This window comes from Pocillopora verrucosa, chromosome 4, assembly GCF_036669915.1.
Source record: "Pocillopora verrucosa isolate sample1 chromosome 4, ASM3666991v2, whole genome shotgun sequence".
Classification (NCBI taxonomy): Eukaryota; Metazoa; Cnidaria; class Anthozoa; order Scleractinia; family Pocilloporidae; genus Pocillopora; species Pocillopora verrucosa.
Window position 1 is genome coordinate 17892527 of NC_089315.1, and position 24602 is coordinate 17917128.

The following is a 24602-nucleotide window of genomic DNA, read 5'->3' on the forward strand; positions in this document are numbered from 1 at the left end:
GAAAATTATGACGTAGAATTATTAGAATTTAAAGGACGGAAGACGTGATTGATGGCATGCAAGGGCAAGGAAGCCTGTCATTGGTGACGACGAAAGTTACAGTGCAATTTTCATATCATGTCAGCAAAATGAATTGCGATTTTACGACGTGACTGCAAGAGGAAATTGTGGATATGTTGCAGAGAATAGGATAATTGTGGAAATATCCCGTAATCACATGCAAAATGACTCACATTGCGGCCAAACTAGAGTTCGACTTATCAATAATTCCCCTAGCCTCATAGTCTGGTTTTTTTTTTTTTCCTTATGTAACTGATCGATTGAATTCGAGCCCATATATGCCTTCCCTTAGCTTTCGTTTTTCTCTGTTGCTATCTTTCTGTATGTTATAACTTAAATTCAGTCATCAGTTTCTTGAGTTTTATTGCATCTGATTATATCTTGCAGTTCGAACTTTCCACCTTACTTAATATAATGCAAAAATGGCCAATGATCACCAAATCAAAAAGTTGTTAAAGAGTATTTTGTAATAAATAAAAGGTTTTTATATGATCCAGTTCTCGTTATTAAAATACTTTCGATTACATTTTATGACCTTCTTAAGATCGAATGAAATATTATTTTCTATTGCCGTAAGCCATACCCAAAAATATAAAATTTCTTCCTCTTTGTTCGTCTATTAACACAGAAACAGATGGTAAATCTGAAACGCATACTTATCATTCATTGGCCGAAGGCGGAATGAATTTTTTTGGTAATCCCCGAAACGAAATCCAGGGAAATTATTAGGCTAGGTGATTAATCGTCCTAGTTAAGTTGTTCAGGTGATTGTCAGAGGAAAAATGTCGAGAGTTATGTCTTTACCCTCTCACTTGCCACGCTTTAAAGAGCGAAGATACGTACTGTTGTGTAGATCGTGTGATCAGTGTGAAGTGCATGTAAGATTAGGTCATACTAAATGAAACAAGTTCTAGCCAATCCTGCGGTGTGATCGGCTAGTTTTGCAGTGACCTTGTTCACAGTAGTGCTATTGTAAGTGTACGCTTGATAGAAAAAAAACGAAAAAGTTTAAGCTGGTCTTCCAATCACGATCATCTGGTGGAGGGTTGTTAAATTTTCCAAGGAATGGTCAGCCTGTGTAGTAAGCGGTGTCCAGTGAGCTTCACACTGTGAGACCAGGAAAACGAAGAGGTCTGGAACGAAAAAAATTGGATGTCTGCTGCTCGTCTTCGCTTTGCCGCTTTTACTTTCATCGGGCAACCAAACATTCGCCAACCACGCGAGTCAAGAGAGACATCTTTTTTTAGGCTTGTTTGGTAATTATACCCTATGGCTCATTATTCACATTTCACAACTGCTACTGTTGTTCAACGCACACCTCTGCTCTTGTATCAAATATGTAACTTGGATTACATTTTATACACTTAGTGCATGACGTCTCTACTAACACGTACACTCCATTTCCCCATTCAGGTTGTAAGGAGTATCATTTAAACTCGTGTTCTTCAAGTGAAGCAGCCTCTGCGAGGTTAGGTAAAGGCTTGTCGAAGCCTTCTTTGCCGCACAGAAAGAAGCTAACTATTGTGCCTTTTCCCTGCAAAACATCAATGCTCCTATTAGCAAAGCAAGTGATAAAGGCAAAAACCTAACTGGTGAATTTTCAAAATGAATTCCTAGAATATACTCTCAAAATTGTTTCCAATATGCACTTCGGAGATACTTTACAGCTTATTCAAAGGTAAATCTGTGCAAATTTTACCACAAGGTAAAATGCAAAGCAGTAGTGATGGCTAATAAGGAGAAAGCCGATATTGATGCCCTACCTTCAGCGTGACTGGGCCTCTTTCTACTAAATAGAATCCTCCGAGAGTGTCTAGCACAGCTTTACAATCTGGACTAACATGGATTCGAAGTGCTGTGAAATATCATCGTATATATCAGATGTAATTAAGGACAAATGGGACAGTTAGGCAAGGGAACAGCGTAGAATTCGTGGCAGAGATTAACCGACCTCTTCTTTTTAAAGAAGATGTTATTTTAGACTAGAACATGCCATTTTTGACTCCCGTTGTCAGGAAAAGCCTCTAAAATCCATACCCGTTTTTATACCTGACTTCTATCGATCTTGTATAATTTAAATGCCTTGTCAAGCATAACATCAATGAATTAGTCAGGTGCTGATAAAACTCCCCCGAAATGATATGCTCTCGTGGTTTTCTCGAAAACCATAACTGATTAGATGTTGTTCAGCCATTTTGAAGACAAAACGGCTGAAAAGTCATGTGCTTTAGGACTGTCAGACATAGCTTATGCAGGGAGGAACTTCCCGAGAAATGATCCGCTGGATGCAAATGTTTTCACACGAACACTAGCCGTTTCTGGACATGTTTGGAGGGATTGATGAAGCAGACAATGGTTTCTATTGGACAATAAAATACCGTTTTCGAGAATGCAGAGTGAGTGCGGGAGATTTTTAACTTCGCTATGGTTATCTCATGAGTCAGTTAACATCTACACAATATTTAAAAACATACATAAATTATTTAAAAACATACAAAAAAATGAACACTTAACAGTGCACTCACCAAGTCCACTTGACTCCATCCTCGATGCGTAGTTCACAGTGTCCCCAAACAAGCAGTAGCGAGGCATTTTGAGGCCCACAACTCCAGCTACACACGGACCTTTGCCATGAAATCAAAATTAAATGATATGGTTTCCGTGAAATTTTATCTACACTCTTGGAAACTAACCCATGCAAATAGTAGTCGTTTTGAGAAAAGAGCCATGGGAAAACTAAAAGCTAGAAACTGATCAGTAATTACTTGGAAGTGAAATTTCATGTAGACTCAGTTCGTTTCGTCTCACGATTTCAATCGTTCATGTAAGAATACCTTGTAAAATGCTAACGGAACATGTCTTACAGTTCACTGAGCATAAAAATTGCACATTGCTTTGTTTATGACCTTGTAGTGGTTAAACAGGTGAAGATAAAATCGGGTGTATACGTAAAAATAAAGTCGATAAATACTATAAAATAAAAGGATAAATTTCGAGAGGAGAATCTCTCTGAAGCTCTCTAATTTTATCACTAATGGAAAGTGTAACAAAGTACTAAAGAGGTTTCTTCACATTATGCAAGACTCAAAATTCGCAACCATAAGCGGTTTGTTTTTATTAGTTTTTAAATAAGAAGGGGTGGTAATATTTACCTGTGTGGATACCAATCCGAAGCTGCACTTTCTTGTTTTTCATATGAGGGATAGTGAAGTCCTTAACAGAGCTCAACAAACTAAGTGCCATGGTTGCAATTTCCCCAGCATGCCGATCACCATTGCGAACAGGAAGGCCAGACACTACCATGTAGGCGTCACCAATAGTCTCAACCTAGTAAATTGCGATTTATTTAACAATTGAGACCTTAAACAATATAGAGAGGTGAAAGTGTCGTTGAAATTTCCATATTTTTTGTTTGACAATTCTTTTTGAAAAGGATGTCACACGCAGCTATTTCGATCGATACCGTTTTGGTATCGGTGTAAGAATTTTTTCAGCTGATTGTTAAACGACTAGGTTTCATGTCAAACGAAATCTGGAATTTTAGCTATTGCTGTCCTCTACTCCGATGGATGCCAAATTTGGTTGTTCCACGTTGTCTATTTTTGCAAAGAATGCCCAGCGGGAAATTCACCAAAACTGATATGCTTCACAGCCATTCTATCCATTAAAGTTTCCATGCGTAAGAATCTATTTGAGAAAAATTTTCCTTCGAAGTAACTTCTTACAGCACTTGGACTTGACTTGAGAAGTCAAAAATAGTTCTAACATCATAATAAAACAAGTTACCTGAGATAAAGGTAGAAGTAGTGGATGTTTCTTACCTTGTAAACGTCGTAACTGTCAATCACGTTGTCAAAACATGTGTAGAGCTCATTCAGAAGATTCACTACCTGAACGATTAAGAAACAGTTGTCAGCATGCTCTTTAAAGAGTTGCAAAAATGTTAATGACGAATAAAAGATTAAAAAGGAAAGCTGAAGTATTTTGTTTTCATGGGAGGCGCATGTCTGTAAAAGGGTCGTTGTGTAAGGCACAAAGGTTGCCATATTGAATTTATTTCTGGGAGACCTAACAAACATCTCCACGACTTCGAAACAGGGAGTTTGTTGGAAACAGGGACTTTCTAGAGAAAAAGCAAAGATTTTATAGGGAGTTTACCGAAGCTTACTTGCTTCTACTTTTATTTTACCACACAAATTTTGGTAAATTTCTAGCCTTTTTACACAAAAAAGAAATGAAATCGATTTAATTTTTATACAGATTTATAAACTAATACAAATGAGGTAGACTATCGATGATTATCTGTTCAGCTTCACCTGGAAAGGTGTACTTTCGGATGCCACCTTTGTGAACCCAACTATATCACTGAAGAAAATTGTAACACTTGAAAAACTCTCAGCCTGCACAGGCTTTCCAGTTTTCAGTTCGTCAGCTATCGACCTATTAAAACAAAAACAAACGACATCTCGATCCGCCAAAAACATTACTTAGTGATGAACATTCCCGCCGGTCTGCATATATAATGAAGGCACAGGAGAGCAGACCTCGTTTTCAGGATTCTCCTTTACCTCAGTGGACAGGAAGAAGGATGACCAAGTTTGACTATTAATGGGTTTCACACTCTGAATGATAAGCATCACAAGTGTTCTCAGTAATGAAATTACACGAAGATTAAGTAAATATAAACCCAGTTGGATATGAAGCTACCAGAAGTACCCATCAATAATTACTTGCCTTCCATTCTTGACGTTAGTGTTTTGAGAATGTCTTTCACAGTTAAATGTTGATAATATCGTACACCTTTAAATTTTAAAAGCCTTGCATACTTACTTGGGTAACATCTTGTAAAGAAGCTCTTCTGTTTTGGCTTTTTCGATCTCTAACTGACGAGTTCTTTGGTCGACTAATTCCTCTAGTTGGTCTGTGTATTTCTCCATCATCTGTAGCATGCTATCAACAATGTCTGTGTTTCTGAAAACCAGAGATTCCATGAAATAAATAATCACGACAGCAACCTTTCTTTGCTAGGGGTAATCTGTTTTGTTTTATGTAAAAAGCTGAATTACGCGCGCAATTTGATTGGTTCTTACTGATGATCTATTGGAGGACGGACGCATAACTGACGTCACTATTACAACATTTTGCTTTGCCGTGCGTCTGTTCAGTAATACATCGCAGATGACGCCAAAATGTGGTAAGAACATCCGTTACACACTCGGCTGCGCCTCGCTTACGACTTCTTTGTTCTTACCAACAAACTTAACAAATGTTTAATGCATTTGTCCATCAGTAACACTAACTTTCTTCCATTCATGATCCTTAGTTGGAGTTTTATGTCAGTGAAATTTGGTCTGACTGCTGGCTCGTTGTCCCAACACTGCTTCATAAGCTGGATATATCTTTTATCACATTCTTCCAAATCCTTTGGTATTTCAGGTCTAAACGGTGGAGAAAGAGTCTCTCGTAGCTTAACTAAGACATCTGATAGAAATAAAGCAAAACAAATACCATAAGATATCAGTATATTTTTGCAAGACGATGCCAACTGGGTCTTGGCTTGCAGAACCGGCGTAATTTTTTTTGCATTTTCAGTCGAACATAGGCAAGCACGAGGCGAACGCGAAGTGCGAGTCACGCGCGATGGTAAGACCGAGCGAGCTAGAAAAGTTATTTTTCTTTGATTTCCTACCCCCGCCCGCGACTCGCACTTCGCGCTCGCCTCCGATACTCAGTCGAAAATTTCCTTTCGTTTCTCGTAATCAAATTATTTAAAGCACTACTTTTACTGGTGAACGAACTTGGAAATAGATGTAATGCCTAGAAAATTATTTTTTTCGTTTCATTTAGAGAAATATTATTTTCCGATCGAGTGTACCTTTGGGTTCCATTTGGAAATAGGGCTCGTCCCGAGAAAGAATTTCGTGAAGAATGATTCCATAACTGTATACATCGCCATTTTGAGTCTTTGTAAATTGACTTTTAATGCCATCCATAGTATGTAGCAATTCCGGAGCAGTCCAATAAAGATCTGTGAAATGAGAAAAAGTCATTTAAAAGGCAAGGGAACAGAAAGTAAATCGAGCTAAATTAAGACAGAGTATGGCCAATTCAATATCAGGAAAAATAGCAACAGCTAATGCATCCTTAACAAAGCACAACATTAGTCATTGAAATTCTTCTTTACTGGGAAATCGGTCAATCATCATAACTACATAACATTGCTTAAAGTCGTATATCAGTTTGGCAGTAGAAACATTCTCTGAACAAGTAAATATCAATGATCTATACAGTGAGGACATTAAGTTAGGAAAAATAGATTTAAAATTTTTAATTCACCGAATAAGGATTTTATAGGCTTACCTCTGTACTTGGCATGTTCTCCTAAATTTTCTTCTGTCTGATTGGCTTTGACTGTATCCAAACCATAATCGGAAACTTTACAGACCCAGCGACCGTCAATCAAACATTTGGATGACTTGAGGCTTCCATGAGCGTGGATTGGACTGTTATGCAGCGCGATCATTCCCTAAAGAAAACAAATTGCCATTATATGTCAAACTCATCTAAGAGGAAGAGTAACAATTTCCCTTCAATTACAAACGTGGATGAGTCAATTTCGTAACCTTACTTATTTTACAAGGTTACATACCTTTGCTATATCATAAGCAAATGACATCCTGAATAGCCAATCGATCTTGATATCATCGTTTGCCAAAAGATCCTGTGAATGATAATGATACAATTACCAAACAAAGATAAAAAGATAAAAGGAAAGTACAGGACGTTGTTGAGGTTTGATCGTTCAGCTGAGATTTTAACTAGAATTTACATTAAATGCAGTATTTTCAACGTTTTAAAGTGATTTTCGATTATTTATCAGTCGATTTTGTTCTGAAACAAGCCTCTATCCTAGAGGAAGTAACCACGCGGAGCTGTGTGGGTATAAAGGTACATCTATGGTCACTTGCAAAACCATGTTAGGCCCTAATTTTCATGTAGAAAGTCAGAAAATTAAAAACCTCACAATTTCAAGTCATGATGCAGATTAGGGAAGGTTGTGTCGAACAGAAACTTACTACATCTGATAAGACATGTCACTTAAAATCGACGTATAAAGTAAAAAGTAGAAAAGCACATGAAAGCATGGATATTTAACTTATGTATGTAGAAGGTTAACAAGGATTGCAGATGTAAACCTTAGGAAAATCTGCGAAGCCTCCCGCGAAGTAACTTCCTTATGATATTTAGAGTTTTTTTTTTCGTTAATTCAATTTTCAACCAATAATAGTTGGGTTCACGAAGGTGGCATCCGAATACAAAAATAGTACATAACTTAGTTTAAATTTTATATCAGTTACCTGAAGACTTCCTCTGCTGCAGAACATAGACACAATACATACATTTGGAGATTCAACACACATTCCAATATACTGATTGATGTTTTCGTGCATAAGATCGCGGACCTACAAAAAATCGGAAGAGAAAGTTATAATAAAAATGAGGGGGGAAGAACATGACGCTAGTGTTGAATGAAACTGTATAGCTCTTTGAAGTGCACGATACCGGACTGTATTTTGATTGTGAAGTTTGTAAGATTGATGGTGGAATAAATAAAGAAAGATATTATTGTTCATTATGCATAAATTCCTAAATTAGCAGGATTGCAGCAGGGTCGTGTGAAGAGTACTTCGCAAGCTCTGGATCGCAATTACACTCCTCTCCAGTCTCCTTGCCACCCTCTCGTCCTCCAGCCACCGAAAAGCCCAGAAGCTCGGTAACAGACGAAGTATACATACCTGCTTCATTTCTACGAAAACTTCTCGTTTCAGTTCTATGTTGTTTTTCCTTATTCGCTTCAAAGCCACCAACTCGGCCTGGAAAAGAATTTGGAAGTATATACAAAAATTTGAACCCTTTGACTCCCAGAAGTGATTGACATTTAACTTCTCCATATAATACCCAACAAACGGTGATGAGAATATTTAAACTTATCAGGCAGAGGTTGTTACCTTGATCTAACACCAAATTCTCCTAACAAATTTACAAGGAAACGTGCGACAGCTAGTTTTTTTTTCATTTGTGAAAAGGTGTTACACATTTGTCTCGCAACATATGTATAACATCTTCCATTACTTGACGATACACCGGTTTTCCTTCTCTTCGATTTAATATAACTCAGTCACATGACATAATCCATGACACTCAGGGCATAAAGGTTTATGATTGATTTTGCTTCGGGCATCATGTGAAACCCTGAGCAACCCCGTTTACCTTGTATCGGCCAACATTTGCGAGGCTAAAGCTATATTCACCTCCCACGTTACTAATGATCGAGCCAGTGGCAGCAGGGCCTGCTCTTATCTGGGAATGGTTAAACAGAGAGGAACAGTGAATTACGAATCACACATTACCCCAACAGGCAACGGGTGCGCTCATTCATAGACAAACAGCTTCTTAACCAGGCTTTAAACTCAGCTAACCTGAGATTAGTTCAAATTTTGGAGCTGAAGTTTTCGTGATGTATAAACAGCTACAGTTTCCTTCGACGTCGTTGTTCGGCCCCGTCACGCAGCGCGTTTTGTCCTTTGTAGAGAGCAGTTTCATGACGGGACCAAAAAACGGCTAAGGGGAACACTACAATTTCCTTTACAGTAAAACAAATATATTCCGGTTTATCTCGTACTTATGTTCTAAAATACCCCGCAGATCTAGAAGACTTGATTTAAACAAAAGAATGTTTTGTCTCATTCACATTGTATCTTGCGCGTGTATGTGTAGGAAAAATGTTAGGTTTTCTAAACAATCTTCTTTATTAATCGCTGAATAAATTCAAGGGTGATCATGTGGTTCTCGTCTAAAGAGGTGTTTGAGGTTCAAATTCTAGCGTGCGATTTTTTAAATAAAGGCAGATGCGATTTCAAGCCAAAATTACCTCATGATACAGTTTTATAATTTAGGTAGGTTAAAAAAAAAAGGGGAGAAAAATAGGATACTGTAAGTCAATAAAAAAGATAGTTATACTGTACAAACTTACTTTGCTGGACATTCGGCTTCCCGGATTACATAACACGATGTCTTTGTAATCAATAATCCACGAAGTATTCATGAGATCCCTTTCGTAAACTTTTTTCCTATAAACAGAAAGATTGAAGTCAATGATGAACTTATTGGACTTGAAAGACTGAGGGCAAGGGCCGCAATAATCTAGAAAGAGTTACATTCGGGGCATTTGAAAGTTTAAAAGGTCGTGTTTGTTAGTCAACTAAGGCTTTCTCTAAATGAACGAAATGGTTCTTGCTCTTATTGTCCAGAAAACTTAGCAAGGATAATTGATGAAAACTGTCACGTGTTTTTGTTTATTTCTATATTTTTGTGGTTGTTTTTTTTTTACGAGAGCCTCTTTTTAAATGATTGGAATTATCGATGCTAAGGGCCAAGTTGTCGACATTTCGATTTATCTTCAGAAAGCGGAGCTGAGCTAACTTTTATGTGAACGCCGGTCACTCGATGCTTCTGCTTTGCAAGAAGAAGCAACGGCAGACCAAAAATTTAGTATGTTGTATTTCACACTAGGCGTGTTTTATAACAGTAAAAGAAGTAAATCTGTCTGCCAAGTGATGATATGCGATCCTGTCGTTGCAAGGATTTTATTGTCTGTCAAATCGTAAAGAAAACGACAGGTCTGAAGTAAGGGGGGGAGGAGTGGGGTGGAATCCCTTTGGACCCATCCTCTGAATTCGCCACAGGATAAGGATGATCTGGGCAATCAAATGGGTACTAAGAAGAACACCGTTTGCCCGGAATGTGAATGTGATCGATAGTGTTATGAAATTCATGTTGATTTACTTGTAGTACAGGAAGCCAAAGAGAAGAACTATGACCAGCACCACCAGAATCAGGGTCAAAAGCCAAAGATAGTTGAATGATTCTTCTTTTTCTACAGAGAAACGAGAAGAAAAATAGATGCTATTAAAAGTCGGAAACAGTTACATTCAGCAACATGAAATAGCTCGATATTTTATGGTGAACATGTCTCGTTCTTTTCTCTTCCCCCCCCCTCCCCCCACAGCAGATTTTTTTCCCAACAAACCATGCTAGGTTATAAAACACTGAAATTACAGTAGAATCCTACTTACTCTCTTAACAGTGGCCTCGAAACTTTCTTTAGGTTCTTGCCATTTCGGTTTTCTTTCTCTTTTGCTTTTGTACCATGACCATATTTTTATGATCGACTAAAACTCCATCCGCACCAAAGGTTAAACATGTATTAAAGCTATTTTGTTCAACATGGTTCAAAACTGTTTTCTACTTCGAAGCAGCTTAAACCAATCTTTTTCGACTTCAAATTTAATACACTGAAATTAAAATTCAGTGACTACTTGAACCCAACGTAAAAGTCAGCTTTTCAGCTCACCTATTCACTCAGTTAAACATAGGTTGACTGAAATTTGTTCTGCTGGTGTGAAAGGGGTATTAATCACGTTCTATTGTACATACCCTCTGGAGATGACACGCACTCTTCTCCTCGGAATCCACAAACGGGTGCATCACGTGGTACAACGGTTGTTCCGCCCGGCCAAATTGTCGTCACGTTGAAAGATGTTATATTTTGGTTGCCCGGGTTCGTTTCTTCGATCTCCACGATAGGAACAGCGATTCCATTTTGCCTGTTGCTGAAAACGAACACTGGTACACGGTTACCTTGGGCATTGATGGAAACATCTCCCGACACACCTGAATTAAAAACAAAGGAGACTTTGTTATTTCACACTATTTCTCACGGAAAGTCTTCCTTTGAGCCTCGACCTTGTGACTAGACTCAGTTTCCTTGCCGCGTCCAAGCATATTGAACTCGTGTCGGGCCATTTCGTAAAAACTGTTATACGAAGAAGAAAGATACCTTTGAATAGTACATCACTGTTGGTTACGTTTCCTATGATTGACAGCCCGTCAGAGATATTCCCTCCGTAACTCAGCGATCGGTTTAGACCAATGGCGTAAACTTGTATTGCATCGTGAAGATATGCAGAGAATGAATATGTCTGAAAATACATGAAAAAAATGTGCAATTGAATTACTCACGCTGGTTGAGTGTAAGAATAACGTATTCAAACAAGTTCTACCAGTTAATAAAGGTACAGAAGGACTTAGAAGGGTGCAATGTATAATACTCATAGGTCCCTTAATAGGACCGGATGGAGTCCAATTGGGTCTGTTATCATGAGAGTGATCACCGTATTTCCTCGAAAAAGCGCCCACGCTCTAGTAAGCGTCCATCCCCGAATAAGCGCCTACTCCTACCCCAGTAATTTCAAACATCCCTCCTCCTCCCTTAATTTCTTAAAGAGTAGGTATACATGGAAAACCTCTTTCTGTCGCCACTTTTTTTTTGTCTCAACTTCACTACAGCTGAATCAGTACAAGAGAATGATAAGCGCCCCCTCGATTAAGTACCCTCCTTCCAATAAGCACTTCCCCCCTCCCCTTTTGGCCGAAAATTTGAATAAGCGACCGCTAGAACTGAAATTAAAGGCTTCATTCTCACACTAGGTCGACCCATGTGACAAATTCGTGCTTCTTATACAAGGATCGCTTATAAGAGGAACATATTCCGGCAACAAGCCCTGCTAGGACATTCTAGGTGAAAATCCTAAAACATGGCAGCGAACTGATTTGTTATATACCAAAAACTTCTTAACCTTGGCTGCAAAGAAAAGCTTCGTATATTTTTTCTAGCTACATTATGGCTCGATCATTATTCGCCAGTATTCCTGAATTCTAAATTGCAAATAACCGTGTATCATCTACATATCTGATAGCAATTCATTGCAATACTTACAACTGCTATTTCAGATACATTATTGGCCTTAAGCTTCTCTCTGAACTCCTTTACAAACTTGTCATAACGATCACCATGCGGCCCCTTTACCGACAGATTTACAATACCATCAAACAGTGCGGTGAACTCTTCTTTGCTCCTCCCACCAGCCCAAGACTCATAGATCCAATGACTGTCGATGGTGAAATCAAGCGTGACGAAGGCATACTCGCCATTCATCATTCCCAGCTCATTGGCGGTCTCGAGAAGCCTGGCTACCTCGTTATTGAAGGAAAGGAGGAAGATTACTAAGAGAAAAGAAAACAACACGAAGTACGTCAAATGGACCCAAATGCACGATTACGTCCAGAAAAGAAAACCTCCTGGTTCCCAGGAACTCTTTTCTTCTTCTTCCCCCCCCCCCCCCCCTCGGGAGCAAGAGAGAGACCCTTCCTCTTGCATCATTTGGTAGTACGAAGAGAATGAAGAGAGACCCTAGGGACGAAATTGTTCCAGAGTCACGTGTCTGGAGAGGTAATTTTATGTCAAAAACTGAGTTGAAAACGTACATTGGCCACCGTAAAGAGTGTAAGTGTGTAACCTTTAAGTGTTTAGACTTTACATTCTTTACAGTGGCCAATTTATGTTTTCAACTCAGTTATTAACACTAAATTACCTGTTACACTCCCCAACCGACGCAGCACCACAGTTTCTTTAGAAACTTACCCCCTTTATTCATTTGTCTAAGAGAGGGATGGGATAAGTGGGTGCTGAAAAGGGGGGTGGGCGTTGTTCAGTCTTCAACGACCTTTACTCTGAATCGCTCTCTGAAAAAAAGAAATAAGGGTGCTTGGCGGTGTTTCCCTGTCAGACAGCTTCTTGTTCACTCTTCTCAATCATTCGCTGTGCTTTCACTCATTTTCCTTTTTTCCCCGAATAGTTTATTAATACGGATATGTTTCGCTGACTAATATTAATCATTAATAATATGGTCACAAGAGAACCTTGATTGACTACTCATTGGAAGATCAAGTAAGCTCAAATCTCGATGAGCACCGTGATAAAAATGCGTTTCAATAAACTTTGATCTCAGATATTTGACCATTGACCTTATTTTTCCTCTGAGCTACCGCACACTCATTCAGGCATTTCCTCGGTGATTACTTATCAGAGACAAACAACCAAGAAAACAGGCAAACAAACAAAGAATACCTACTTCGTGCGACTTCTTTGACTGGCTTCAGAAATTCCTTGTACGAAAATGTCTTACTGAGCATGTAAGATCTACTGAAAGGTATTGTGACATTCCTTTGGGACAAATACTCCGACAAGGCGATGGCTATTGGCGCCCAAGTCGGGTCCTCGGTGGAAATTATGGCGGTGCGTGTCCAACTGAAGAATTTTACTGCTTCGTAAAGAAACCTTGGGGTTTCCAGGAGGTATGTCCTACTGAAGGGCTGTGTCCGCGCGAATGTGGAGTAAAAATAGCGATTACTGAGTTCCGTTGGGGAACACGAATATGAGATCATTGGCTTATTCCAATATGTAGTCAGTAAACCCGCTGACAAACACTCATCACCGCACGCAGGCCCGATGAAGACATCGGCATTGCGAAGTTCATAAGTTTTACCCACTGCCTTCAGCTTGTGACATCCACTGTCTTCGACTGAATAAGTTATGTTCCAATCACGTGATAACCTGTTGAAATCGTAAATATCTTGAATGGCAGGCTGAACAGCTAGTTCCAACGCCTTACCAAGCTCGTAAAATCCAGGTCTTGACGTTGGTAATATGACACCAAAGTGAATTTTCTTCGACACGACGCAATCAATTAATAAACAGGCCAAGAATAGGCGGCTCCCCATGATAAACGCAGGTCTAGTTTGATATTCTGTTCGAAAGAAAACAAAATGGAAAAAATGCGATTACTAAAGGGTTTGTTAAAAGCTTGCCTGTCTAAACGGAAAAACTTATCACATTATCCATTGTCCGGTGGGAGGTTTTTCACAGTGGATATATTTGTTCGGTTAAGGGCGATTATCGCGACTAATGAACCAAATGATTTTCTATTAGGTGGTGTTAAACCACAACTAAAGAAATCACATCAGCCAATAAGTACCAGGTAAACATCACTAGGAGACAAAGAGAACTCAAGATAAGAAACAAGCAAGATGTGTGCAGGGTGTGAAGTGTGATTGGCTAAGGTATGATTGGTTTAGTTTTTTCTCTGATGAAGGGAAATAAATGGTTCTGATTGCATGATTGGGAACAACAAAGCAAGACACACCAAATACATTTCCGGATTGTTTGCAAATTGAAAAGCCTTTTTTCTATTTTTCTGGGAAGTAAAATAATTACTGACAAAGATTTGGCGTAGCCTCGAAACGTCCGTACGTGTTGCTGCTTCTTACGCATGCGGAAGGCCTCTTTTTGCACCGAATTTTAATCAATCTTGCTTGTCGAAAAAGCGAGAAACTCGATGAATTAACTAATAATCAACTTCAGTTGCTTTATTCTCAAATGATATAATTTCTATTGTGAAAAATTATAACCCCATAAGTGTTAAACCTTACCGGCTGAGGGTAACCTTCAAATGGACCCCTGACGTCTGCAGTAAGAAATAACGAAACGCAAAAAAACGTTGAGGAGGAAAGTAAAAGGAAAGAAAGCCAGAACATACAACCAGCCTAATGCAGCGGCGGTCCGGTCTTAATTTTGTGCACCTAACAGGATAAAGAAAATTATTTGAATAAGTTTTAATGAAATTTGACTGAATCACTTGAAGGAAACCATTGTGCACTTAATTAAGGTCTTACAGAAAGTTCCGTTACTTTATGAAGAGAAAGATATGGAAAAATTTCGTTTTAGTAAAGTTTTTTAGGTCTCCCTATATATAAGTATATCGAGTTTGAAATTCAGCCAAACAAAGTTATGGTAAGTAATAAAACAACTCACATATTAGAAACTTATTTATTTCACGATCGTCACGTTTCGGTAGAGTGTTTGTTTTCCATGGTTTGTAATCAACGAAGAGATTAAACGCACCGAGCGAGTTCTCCAACTTATGATTTTTCCGCCGAATTTCAATTGTCAGCCTTCCATTCGTTCTTTAATAATACTCTGAATTGTTTAATCAGCTCGCTATCAACATAAAGTTGAGACCCTTCGATGATCATGCGACTGTTAGACCACTTGCAAGGCCTATCGATGAAATTAGTTCCAGTATGACACTTACCCTAATAAATATGGCGTGGAGTTTAATTATTCTACTCAGCTATCCATCGTTTAGTTGCGTAACACCGACACAGTTTTCATAATCAGAAAATAATGCATGAACAGGATTTTTTCAAAATATTCGGCAAAAGTGATGTTCGTCTATCCTTTCATACAGACCGTTTTATCTGATGAAGGTTGATAGATTTCATATTTTCAAACGACGTCAGAATTGCCACTCTGCCATGAAATTTTTTAAACTATCCAAAAGTCGAACTTTAATTACAATATATTAGCTCCACAGAAAGTAAACAGTACGTTTCCATGTGTATTTCAACTAATTTTCAAACCACATCTCAGCAGGGATTCATTCATAAAATTGACAACTTTGATTTGCATACCAAGACAGTTGTCAGCAAAACTCATTTCCATATGAAGGGGTTACGCAACAGAAGCAGTGTTGATCTACAATAAGCATGATACAAGTATCACGGAAAATGGCTGTCTAAAAAAGAGGCAGAACATTGATAAAAAGAAATCTTTACGCAGTGGTGAGTCCAGAGAAGTCTGAACCTCCCCCTCCCCTCCCCCTCACTCCTCTCAGTAGACCTGTGGGTCTTTTTATTAATGGCCTAAAACTATTATCTTGCAAAGAAAATATTCTATGTCACTACTAATGTAAAGTATTTAAAATTAGTTATCTTAAAAATATTTCATAGCTTATTTCTGTATCAAAGTTAGGATCCTCCCTCCTCTCTCCAACAAAACTTTCTGAATCACGTCTGTGGCGTCGACAAATGGCAGCAAAGGCAAGAAAAGGAATAAAACTGATCCATAAAACAAAGACGCAAGCGTATTCGTCATCCTTATTATTATCACATCATCAACATTAACACTGACGACAACTGTATAAATGGGTGATGACTTTCACGGCTGACGGTTAAAATTTTGGTCACTTTACGGATTACGGTTAATATCAATCCATTATTGTCACCAGAATTTTTTTTTTTATGGTTAAATATTTCACGACTATCGGTTAACATTTGTCGGTTTATACGCTTAAAGGCTAACTTTTTCAGTCGTTTTACGACTCTTTGTAAATATATCAATGACTATAATAATAATAATGATAACGATGACAAATTAAAAAAATCATTATTATTTGGCACTTACATAAAGCGTTTTTTCAGCATTAAAACAAAAGAATAGAGCGCTTGAGGCTTTAAAAAAGTTCAATTAGTATTTTGGGTTCTGATATATCTAGTTGAAGTTGTATGTACCGAACAGAAACCGTATGAAGCTTGATTTTATCATTGTAAAAGCTCGGAGTCGAACGAAGGAATAATTTACTTTCTCTAGTTTCGTTGATAAACACAGACATAATGTTTAAAGATAATGTTCTCTAAGTAAACAAATCTCCCGTGAGACTTCTACAAAACAACATGTGCTAATAGCCTCTTAATCATTTTTTTTGTAAATGTGAATTCAATGGCCTACAAACTCCAGCAACCCAAAGAGTATTAACACTGAGTTGAGTAAGGACTGAAATAAGGCCTAAATAAACTACGGCAGTCTTGCAAACGATCCGTCAAATAGTGTTTCGGTAAGACAGCTGAGGCTGAAGTAATTATCAAGACCGTTTGCGGTCACCGCGGTGGTAATTAAACAGCGGGTTAATCAAATATTTTCGAAGAAACGGTGTGTATTACTGGCTGTCTCTGTTGGTTGTCGTTTAAATTGTATTTCTAACTTCTGCTGGCAAAGCTGTCGTATTTGCTTTTCCTTGAATCAGTCCATCTATCTTGATTAATGTAAATACCTCAGGCAGGATGATAAAATGTATTTTGCACTATTATTTCACAGCTTGAGCTCTCGGTAGAGCAGACTGAAATCAAGTTGACGTTCTGAGCTCTGCATGCTGCAGATGATTATTTGAATAAAGTCGTTAAAAGTCGTAATGGAAAAGCCGTTGTTTCATGTAAAATCATGGCATACCTGAGAAAAACTCGGTAGACAGAATAATTTCCATTGTTTAGTTCAAGCACGAAATAATGGGTCATGAAGCAGGCTTTGAGCCTTGCAAGTGGCACAGTGTTCAATTATGCTCATAATATAGATGGTGACTACTGGCAACGAGATAAAGGCGAAGAATTCATAACGTTACACAGAGTTTTATGGCAGGTCATTTCAATGAAACTTACATTCTTATCTTATTTGAAAGAATCAACAATTACTTCCAAGAGGGAAAGAATTCTTTCATGCATCAAACAGCCGAAAATTTAACAGAATTAATTGAGGCGAAGTTCGGCAAGTAGTTTTGTAGCTATTCAAATCAACGTTAACTAGCCACTCGTAATAAGAAAGACTAAGTGATGGGTGTACATACTTCTAAGATTCATTTGTTAATTTCTGTCACCATCTACATGTTTAAAACAGCAAAACAGCAGCTTAAAACAAAACAAAGAACCAGAGATTAACACCGTAAAGATCGCTTTAAGAAAAGCTTGAAAGTTGTTGTGAAATTTGTCAGTTCGGATTTAGGTAATCCTGATCTATGATAAACTTACAACAGAGTGCTAGCTCTTCAAGTAGGAAATTAAAAGGATTGTCAGCAGAACGGGGTTTCACTTAAATATTACATCGCCGTGAGCTGTTTTTACCATTATCTATGCTTCACGCGATAAACACAAAACCTCAAAGTGCTTTCCTGAGCTTGGCTGAAGATAAATCTCATTGATAGACTCACGCGAAACAGCGATATGATCACAAATCTCGGTTGGTTTCCAAAGAAAAAAGAAAAAACCAATTGAAAGCAGCACAACAACAAGATAAATTGAAGCAAAGACAGATAAATAAATTACGATGAAAGCGGATGATCGTTCTAAATGAGGTTTAAGTCTTATCACATACGAAGAGAAGAAAAAACAATCAAGGCTCAGTAATCCTCTCCCCTCTCCTTGGACTTTCAACGCGAATATGTGAAACTTCTTGACAGGAAGCATTTCTTTGGTAAACAATGACAGAATCAGGCATTATTTTGCCCACAAGCAGTTGCCGTTATCATTTTCAATAAAAGCAAAACATTTCAAAAACGGCAGCTGTGAAAGGGCATTCTTAAATAAAACATAACTTTCATCATCTTCCAACAAATTCATCTTTCGACAAGTGACACAGCACTAATACGGGTATAAGCGTAACAATTATGCAGGTCAATGCGAAAAAAAGAAACTTACCGCTCACTGCAGTCTAAAATTGGCCGCTTGTCTGGCTTGAAGCTGAGATTGTTGACTCAGGCAATTCCTTTTTATTTTCTTTTATCAACTGATTTTGATGTACCCATATGAAACAACCGCCTTACTCTCATCAAACGACAGACAACAGCTTGAAGTTGCAATTGTTTTAAGATTCTCTAGTTCATTGATCATTCAAGTCTCTTCGATGAGACGGTGGGTGATGAAGTCCATATTAGCATATTTTTCGCTTCAAGGTCTCTTAAATTCATAGAGTATTCTAATTGGTAAATAGGTTAAGTAACTTTATCTTTGCAATGGGGTGGTACCTAGGTAACAAGCAGGAGGTAATTGTCTCTGGGCCAGTGCCCTTTAAGTGGGTGGTTATGTAAAGTACATAAGTAGCGCATTTGTGTAAGAAAAAGACCAGCACGTACCCCACCGTGAGCTGCGGAATAAAGAAACGAATAATGTTCACCTTGTATGTTAATTACAGCTAATCTGTCTTTTTCACTTCACACACAAACAAAACATCAGAAATTCTTAAAATAACCACGGGGAAGTCACGATCGTGGATGACTCGACATCTATTGGATTATATTCGATTTCTCAGTCGATTTCTCGGTCCAGAAAAAACTTGGACAAGTTCGGCGATAATTTGTCATCAGCGCGCAGATTTTTGGAAATCGATCGAGCCAGATTAGGTTTTGGTATAAGGCTGCAACTGAATAAAGAGGGTAGGTTTCTGAAGAAACTGTGGTGTTGCGTAGGTGGGAACGAGATAATTTTGTTTTATTAACTGAGTTTATAATAATAATAATATAAATTGACCATCGTAAAGAATTTCTGAAGCTGATGCTTCGAACGTCAGCGCTTTGTCAGAGCGAACATTGCTCTACGGTGAAAACGGGGACTACATTAGGTCAAAATCATACGAGCAAACACAAAATGAGTCTTTTTTCATTTCAACCTTTCTTTTAATTTAAGCGAGAAAATGCGCTTTACATTTAAAGTGGGCAATATTTTCATTGCGTTTACTTTACCCTCATTTCCGCCAAGGTACACCAACGCATCGAGCTCCAGTGCATCAGTACCCATGAAAAAATTGAGCAATACGATCTCCTACATCGACTACATTAGGTCAAAATCATACGAGCAAACACAAAATGAGTCTTTTTTCATTTCAACCATTCTTTTAATTTAAGCGAGAAATGCGCTTTACATTTAAAGTGGGCAATATTTTCATTGCGTTTACTTTACCCTCATTTCCGCCAAGGTACACCAACGCATCGAGCTCCAGTGCATCAGTACACATGAAAAAATTGAGCAATACGATCTCCTACATCGAGTAAGCAATGCATGCTCTTTCATATGAGTGCATTAGGGCTCGCACAAACTAAGCAACATGCCAGTGCAAAATACGTTCTCCTTTGAAACCTAATGCATTCCACTAAATTTAGTGCGTTTTTTCTGTACTCAGTATAGATAATATTCTGATTTCGTATGCAATTTGGTGTTAATAAGCACGAGTAAATTTTTCAAGGACAACAAAATCGCATGAGTGCGTAGGGCAAGTGCAATTTGTAGTCTTTTAAAAAGTTTACAAGGGCTTGTTTAAACCAAATTGCACGAGAAATCATGTAATAACTTATTAATGATTTGCATGAAAAAAGCATCAAGAAAGTCTAGACAGACGAAATTTTGGCATCACGCGCGTGCTATTTGTAATTTGCACTCCTTATATGATTTATTTCATTGTCTGGGTGACCCCACTTTTCAGCATAACTCATTAACCATACACCCTACTATAAAGATACCACAACACAAGCAATATTGGTTTTAAAAATAATTTATTGTTCCAGCACTGCACTTAGCCATATAAAGAACACTGTAATTGAAAATGAAGGCCAATTCTAATTATAAATTTCATCATAAAACCAGAGAAACGTTGATTCAAAAAGTAATTCATTATACAAGGTGACTAATCAACCAAAATAGATCTGCCAATTTGTAAAAGATTTATGCTAATCATAGTGAAATAGACACCAAACAGAATTGAGTCCAATTCGAAACAAAGGGCTGTAATACAACCTGCTTAGTAGACAGAAAAGACATGAATCCAGCAATACCTCACAATAAAGCTAATAATAGAATTTACCAAAGAATACACTGATCTAAAATGGATAAATAGTAATACTCTTAAAGTATAGGTCAGTTTTCAGATGGAGAAGAATTAGTTTTCCAGTTTGATATTCAGGTCCACTTCAGGCAACTTTTTCTAAACTATTTGTTATTTTGAAACCACTTTAATTTTCCCTTTTCATGCACTAATTAACTGACTTACGCTTACCATGGAGTATTACTAATTGATATTCCAACCCCGCCCTTAAGAATGATTTAAATTTAATTAAGTTTAGTCTCACCAGGAAAACCTGAAAGAGAAAGAAACAATTCAGGTTAATTAACAAGTTGTGTTAGGTTACAAAAGGTTGAACTCCCAAACCCCTTAACAATTATTCCTTTCAGCCGCAATAGTGATGATAATTTGCCTAACTGCTGATGGGAGTGAAAGGGTCGCAAAATACAGTTTTTATCATGAATGTTCAGATGATAGCGGTTACTGCACCTGTCAACTTGGCGAATTGAGCTCGGTCGCTTGTAAATGTCATCTTGGACATGGCCGTCTCACTAAGAGATAGTAAAAGTAAAATAACAAATAGATGGATTGTTAAACAAACAAAGGGCCCAGTGGGGTTCAAGCAACTAAACAATACAACGGCCACAGGGGTCCACCTTATCGACATGCTTTGAAGAACGAGGCAGAACACAAAAGGATGTATTGTGATTCTGTTAGATGTAAATAAGTGGCCCTAAATTCTGTAGTTTAACCCCTTTTAATTGCTTCGGAATAAATTAACCATTAGTCGTAGAAACCATTACTCAACTGAGACCCTCAGTCAATTAATAAATAGATTAGAAGTCCACAAATTTCAGAGAGTATGCGACAAGTTTCCGAACATCTACAAATCTTCAGCGCATTAAATCTTTGTGTTTCCTTAAGTGATTAAACACCACCACAAGATCGTAACTAACAAATTAGTTCAAACCTCTGCGTTATCTCACCTGAAAAAGTGGCGGCCTGTTCTTGATTGTATGTCCAGGCAGACCTGGACATACCATGACGGTTGGAAATAAACAAGCCTCTGGAGTCTGTCGCCAAGTCTGTGTGAAATCAATGTAAAAGAAAACGCATTATTATTAATTTGGGCATGTAAAAACGTGCCGTAGTATCGTGGTTATGATTCTGTTAAGGAATTTATACTGAGGTGACGATAGTGGCCATTATGTTTGCCATCATGCATCACTTCAACAATTTGAATCTCTATAAATATCATGCAATATGAAACTTACGTGGGACGCAACTCAACAACTTGGTTCTTTAAAGAGCATCTGATATTTTGTTTTTCGTTGCCGAAACTGATGAGTAGCATGCAATTTTGTCTAAAAATGAGTTGGATTTATAACGGAATGTGTCGTTACTTTTAGGAAATGTTTTTCAACAAACTTTCTAGGAGATTGGTGAATGAACTTCTCGCTCTATTAGTAAACACAAAAGTTGTATCCATCGATATATAACAAAATGAATTCGATCCTGTGAGGATTTCCTATCCCGTAAACACGATCAGGCCTATGGTTTCGGTATCATAACAGAAACCCACCCAATTTCAAGGGTTCTCTCGAACTTTCAGACAGCAAGAGAAGATCTGGGAACGAGTTTGACACTATTTCTCTTACCGAGTACACAGGTTATTGAAGAGATCACAGGCGCAGCCATGCGGGTTCGGGAGGTATGCCACTTGTAAATCATGCTGCTGAAATACAATAACACACTCTCCGTCTCCCGTCACGGCGCAAATACCGTCCACAATGGAGCTGCAAAACAAAACGAGCATTGCAAACATTAAAAGACACGAGCTAGCATGAAGTAAACTTTGAACTCATTTATTCAGTCAAGCTAACATTTAGATCTGGCTATTATCACAATTTTTATCGCTCTTTTTTCCATTAATCTCTAAAGCATAATATTTGAATGATGATCGAGGAAAGTGCCATCTCCTGAAAAAAAAACAACACAAAACAAAGATAAACTTACTCCGAGGACTCTAGTGCCCTGCTGTACTCCTCTGCGTCGATAATAAAGAGGTGAAAGCCGTGATCGTGAAGGCCTGAAGAGAGACAGCTTTGGATAAATATAGACATCATTTTGCTTGTGCACACATCATTATAAATTAATTTATTAGTTGTGGAAACAACTCAAGACGTAGGTATCTTTCAAACCTTCATAGACGACGCAGGGAGGCAGTGCACTCACAGGTCTCTTTGCAGCAGTTTCTTCATAAGGACGAGCTAAAAAGATTGACGAAGGAAGTGAGATTTTCTAATCAAAGGAACGAGGATATCAACATTGAAGGTTTTTCCACCATTTAAGCTTATGACAGTAGCTCAAATCTAACACGAAAACAAGTCCAAATATAGTTACCGTAAACCTCGCATCAGGCCTTTGATAACTATAGTGTATAAAAGGGCAAAGTCATGATTTACATACCTTCGACAGTTTTTTCAAAAGCCTTAAACACCAGTTCAGGATCGGGAAACACCTTACCGCCCATTAGGTAGCTCAAAGTCGAGAATTCTTGATGAATGTTTTCAAAGATTTGGTCGCAAGAACCCTGGGATGTTAAGGGTCGCTTGCGGGCCTCGGAAACTTTCAACTTCCTAATGGGACGACGAACGCCGTATGATGGAACAAAGCGTTCTGGGCGTTTCTTTGGCAGCTGTGAAAGGAATTTTTAGCCAATTAAAGCAAGGTTTAAAACTAGTACAGTATTTAATTGAGAGTCCGAAATCTCAGGATTGCATTGATTCGCTTTACTCGGCCTGTTTTCACAAACTTGCATCGCAAGTAAGAAGATGTAGATTCCAATAAGTTTTTCAGTAAATATGAAAACTGCGCATATCAGTCGTAACCAAAAAATTAACAATTTTTTTAAAATTTATTTCGATCAGACTGTTGGGTTGACAATGGCACAATCGCACGATTTGCGCGCCATCCTTTTTAAGTGCGACCGCTGACCGCTGACCGCAGAAGTTTTGCGTCGAAAAGAAAACCTTTAGGACTATCTTACTCAATTTCATACTTTGAACATATTCACGGAATTACAGGAATCTTTGACACATTTCCTTTTTCATTTTAAAGGCGATTGGAGCACATTTATTTTTAAGATTCCCAGCAAGAACGAATTTTTCTTTTTAGATGGTTCTTCAACAAGTTGTGTCGGAAGACTGTACGCAAGGACTTTCCACTTTAGACAAAGACGAATACTGCGACAACGGGACGGCGGCGGTTTAGAGAGGTTTTCCTGTGTTATCAGGGCGTCTTCCACTAGCCAATTTTAAGATAGAGAATACGTAAGGCCCAATGCTTGCGTAAAACTGTGGTTTGCGTTAGACCTCGTGTAAATAACCGGCCCAAAGTGTATCATTTGACCCAGTTTTGAAGGTTTTTTCCTCGCATATAAGTCTTGCACTAACATGGGGGCATTTAGTCAAGAATCTCAGTTTAGATTGATAGGCCAAGTAAATTTCTTACCGTGGGCTCAAAGGTAGGTCACGAAAGGAAAAGCAAAGTGCAAAAAGATCTACTTTCACGTTGTTTAAACTTTCTATTGTCAAGGTCACAAAGAAGTTGCTTCTTTTTTACTGATGAGGTTGTGGAAGAAATTTCAAGAGAGCCGGGTCAAATTGTGTAGAGATCGGATTTAAGAGAGAGATAGCCGAGTCAAGATTTCGTTTTCTCTTTGTGCTCCAAAAATTCAGAATATTGACCATGAATTCACCGCCATCAATATACTAAGAGTTGAAATCAGCTGGGAAGGATGTCAAATTTTGAGCCTACCGGATCATAGGCGTAGGGTTTTTCTTTATTTGACAAATATCAAAACGTCGAATGCTTTCCGTAAAATCGTTAGCTGGATTCGTAACATGAGTATGTTACCATGGCTTCTGGTATTGAAATATAAGATCAGTCCCAGGTGCCGCGCAAGTTCAAAACCTCGATGCAAGTGTCGCGCGCGCATGATGTCACAAAGGCTAACGGTTTGTTGGAAAAAGTTGAAGGTTGCTCCGTTGAACAAAAGTGCGCATTTTTAAACGAATTTTGACTACTTTACTCAACCACTTGAAGTAAGCTCACCTTTGTCTTCTTCTGGATGCTCAAGGTA

General features: G+C 38.2%; 1 protein-coding gene across 1 annotated transcript; it reads right to left on the minus strand.

Annotated features, from left to right (window-relative positions):
* Positions 1–530: 530 nt before the first annotated feature.
* On the minus strand, positions 531–18534 carry LOC131769150 (atrial natriuretic peptide receptor 1). The gene is made up of 21 exons (XM_059084894.2): positions 18325–18534; positions 13095–13769; positions 11900–12186; positions 10961–11102; positions 10558–10794; positions 9907–9997; positions 9095–9191; positions 8332–8421; positions 7857–7934; positions 7419–7523; positions 6710–6781; positions 6421–6586; positions 5936–6088; positions 5361–5541; positions 4891–5031; positions 4377–4500; positions 3882–3950; positions 3213–3387; positions 2586–2684; positions 1824–1915; positions 531–1594 (listed from the first exon to the last, which is right to left on the minus strand). Exons 2-21 carry the CDS (start codon positions 13741–13743, stop codon positions 1487–1489), a joined length of 3156 nt encoding a protein of 1051 aa, XP_058940877.2. The 5' UTR covers positions 13744–13769; positions 18325–18534; the 3' UTR covers positions 531–1486.
* Between the last annotated feature and the right edge of the window lie 6068 nt (positions 18535–24602).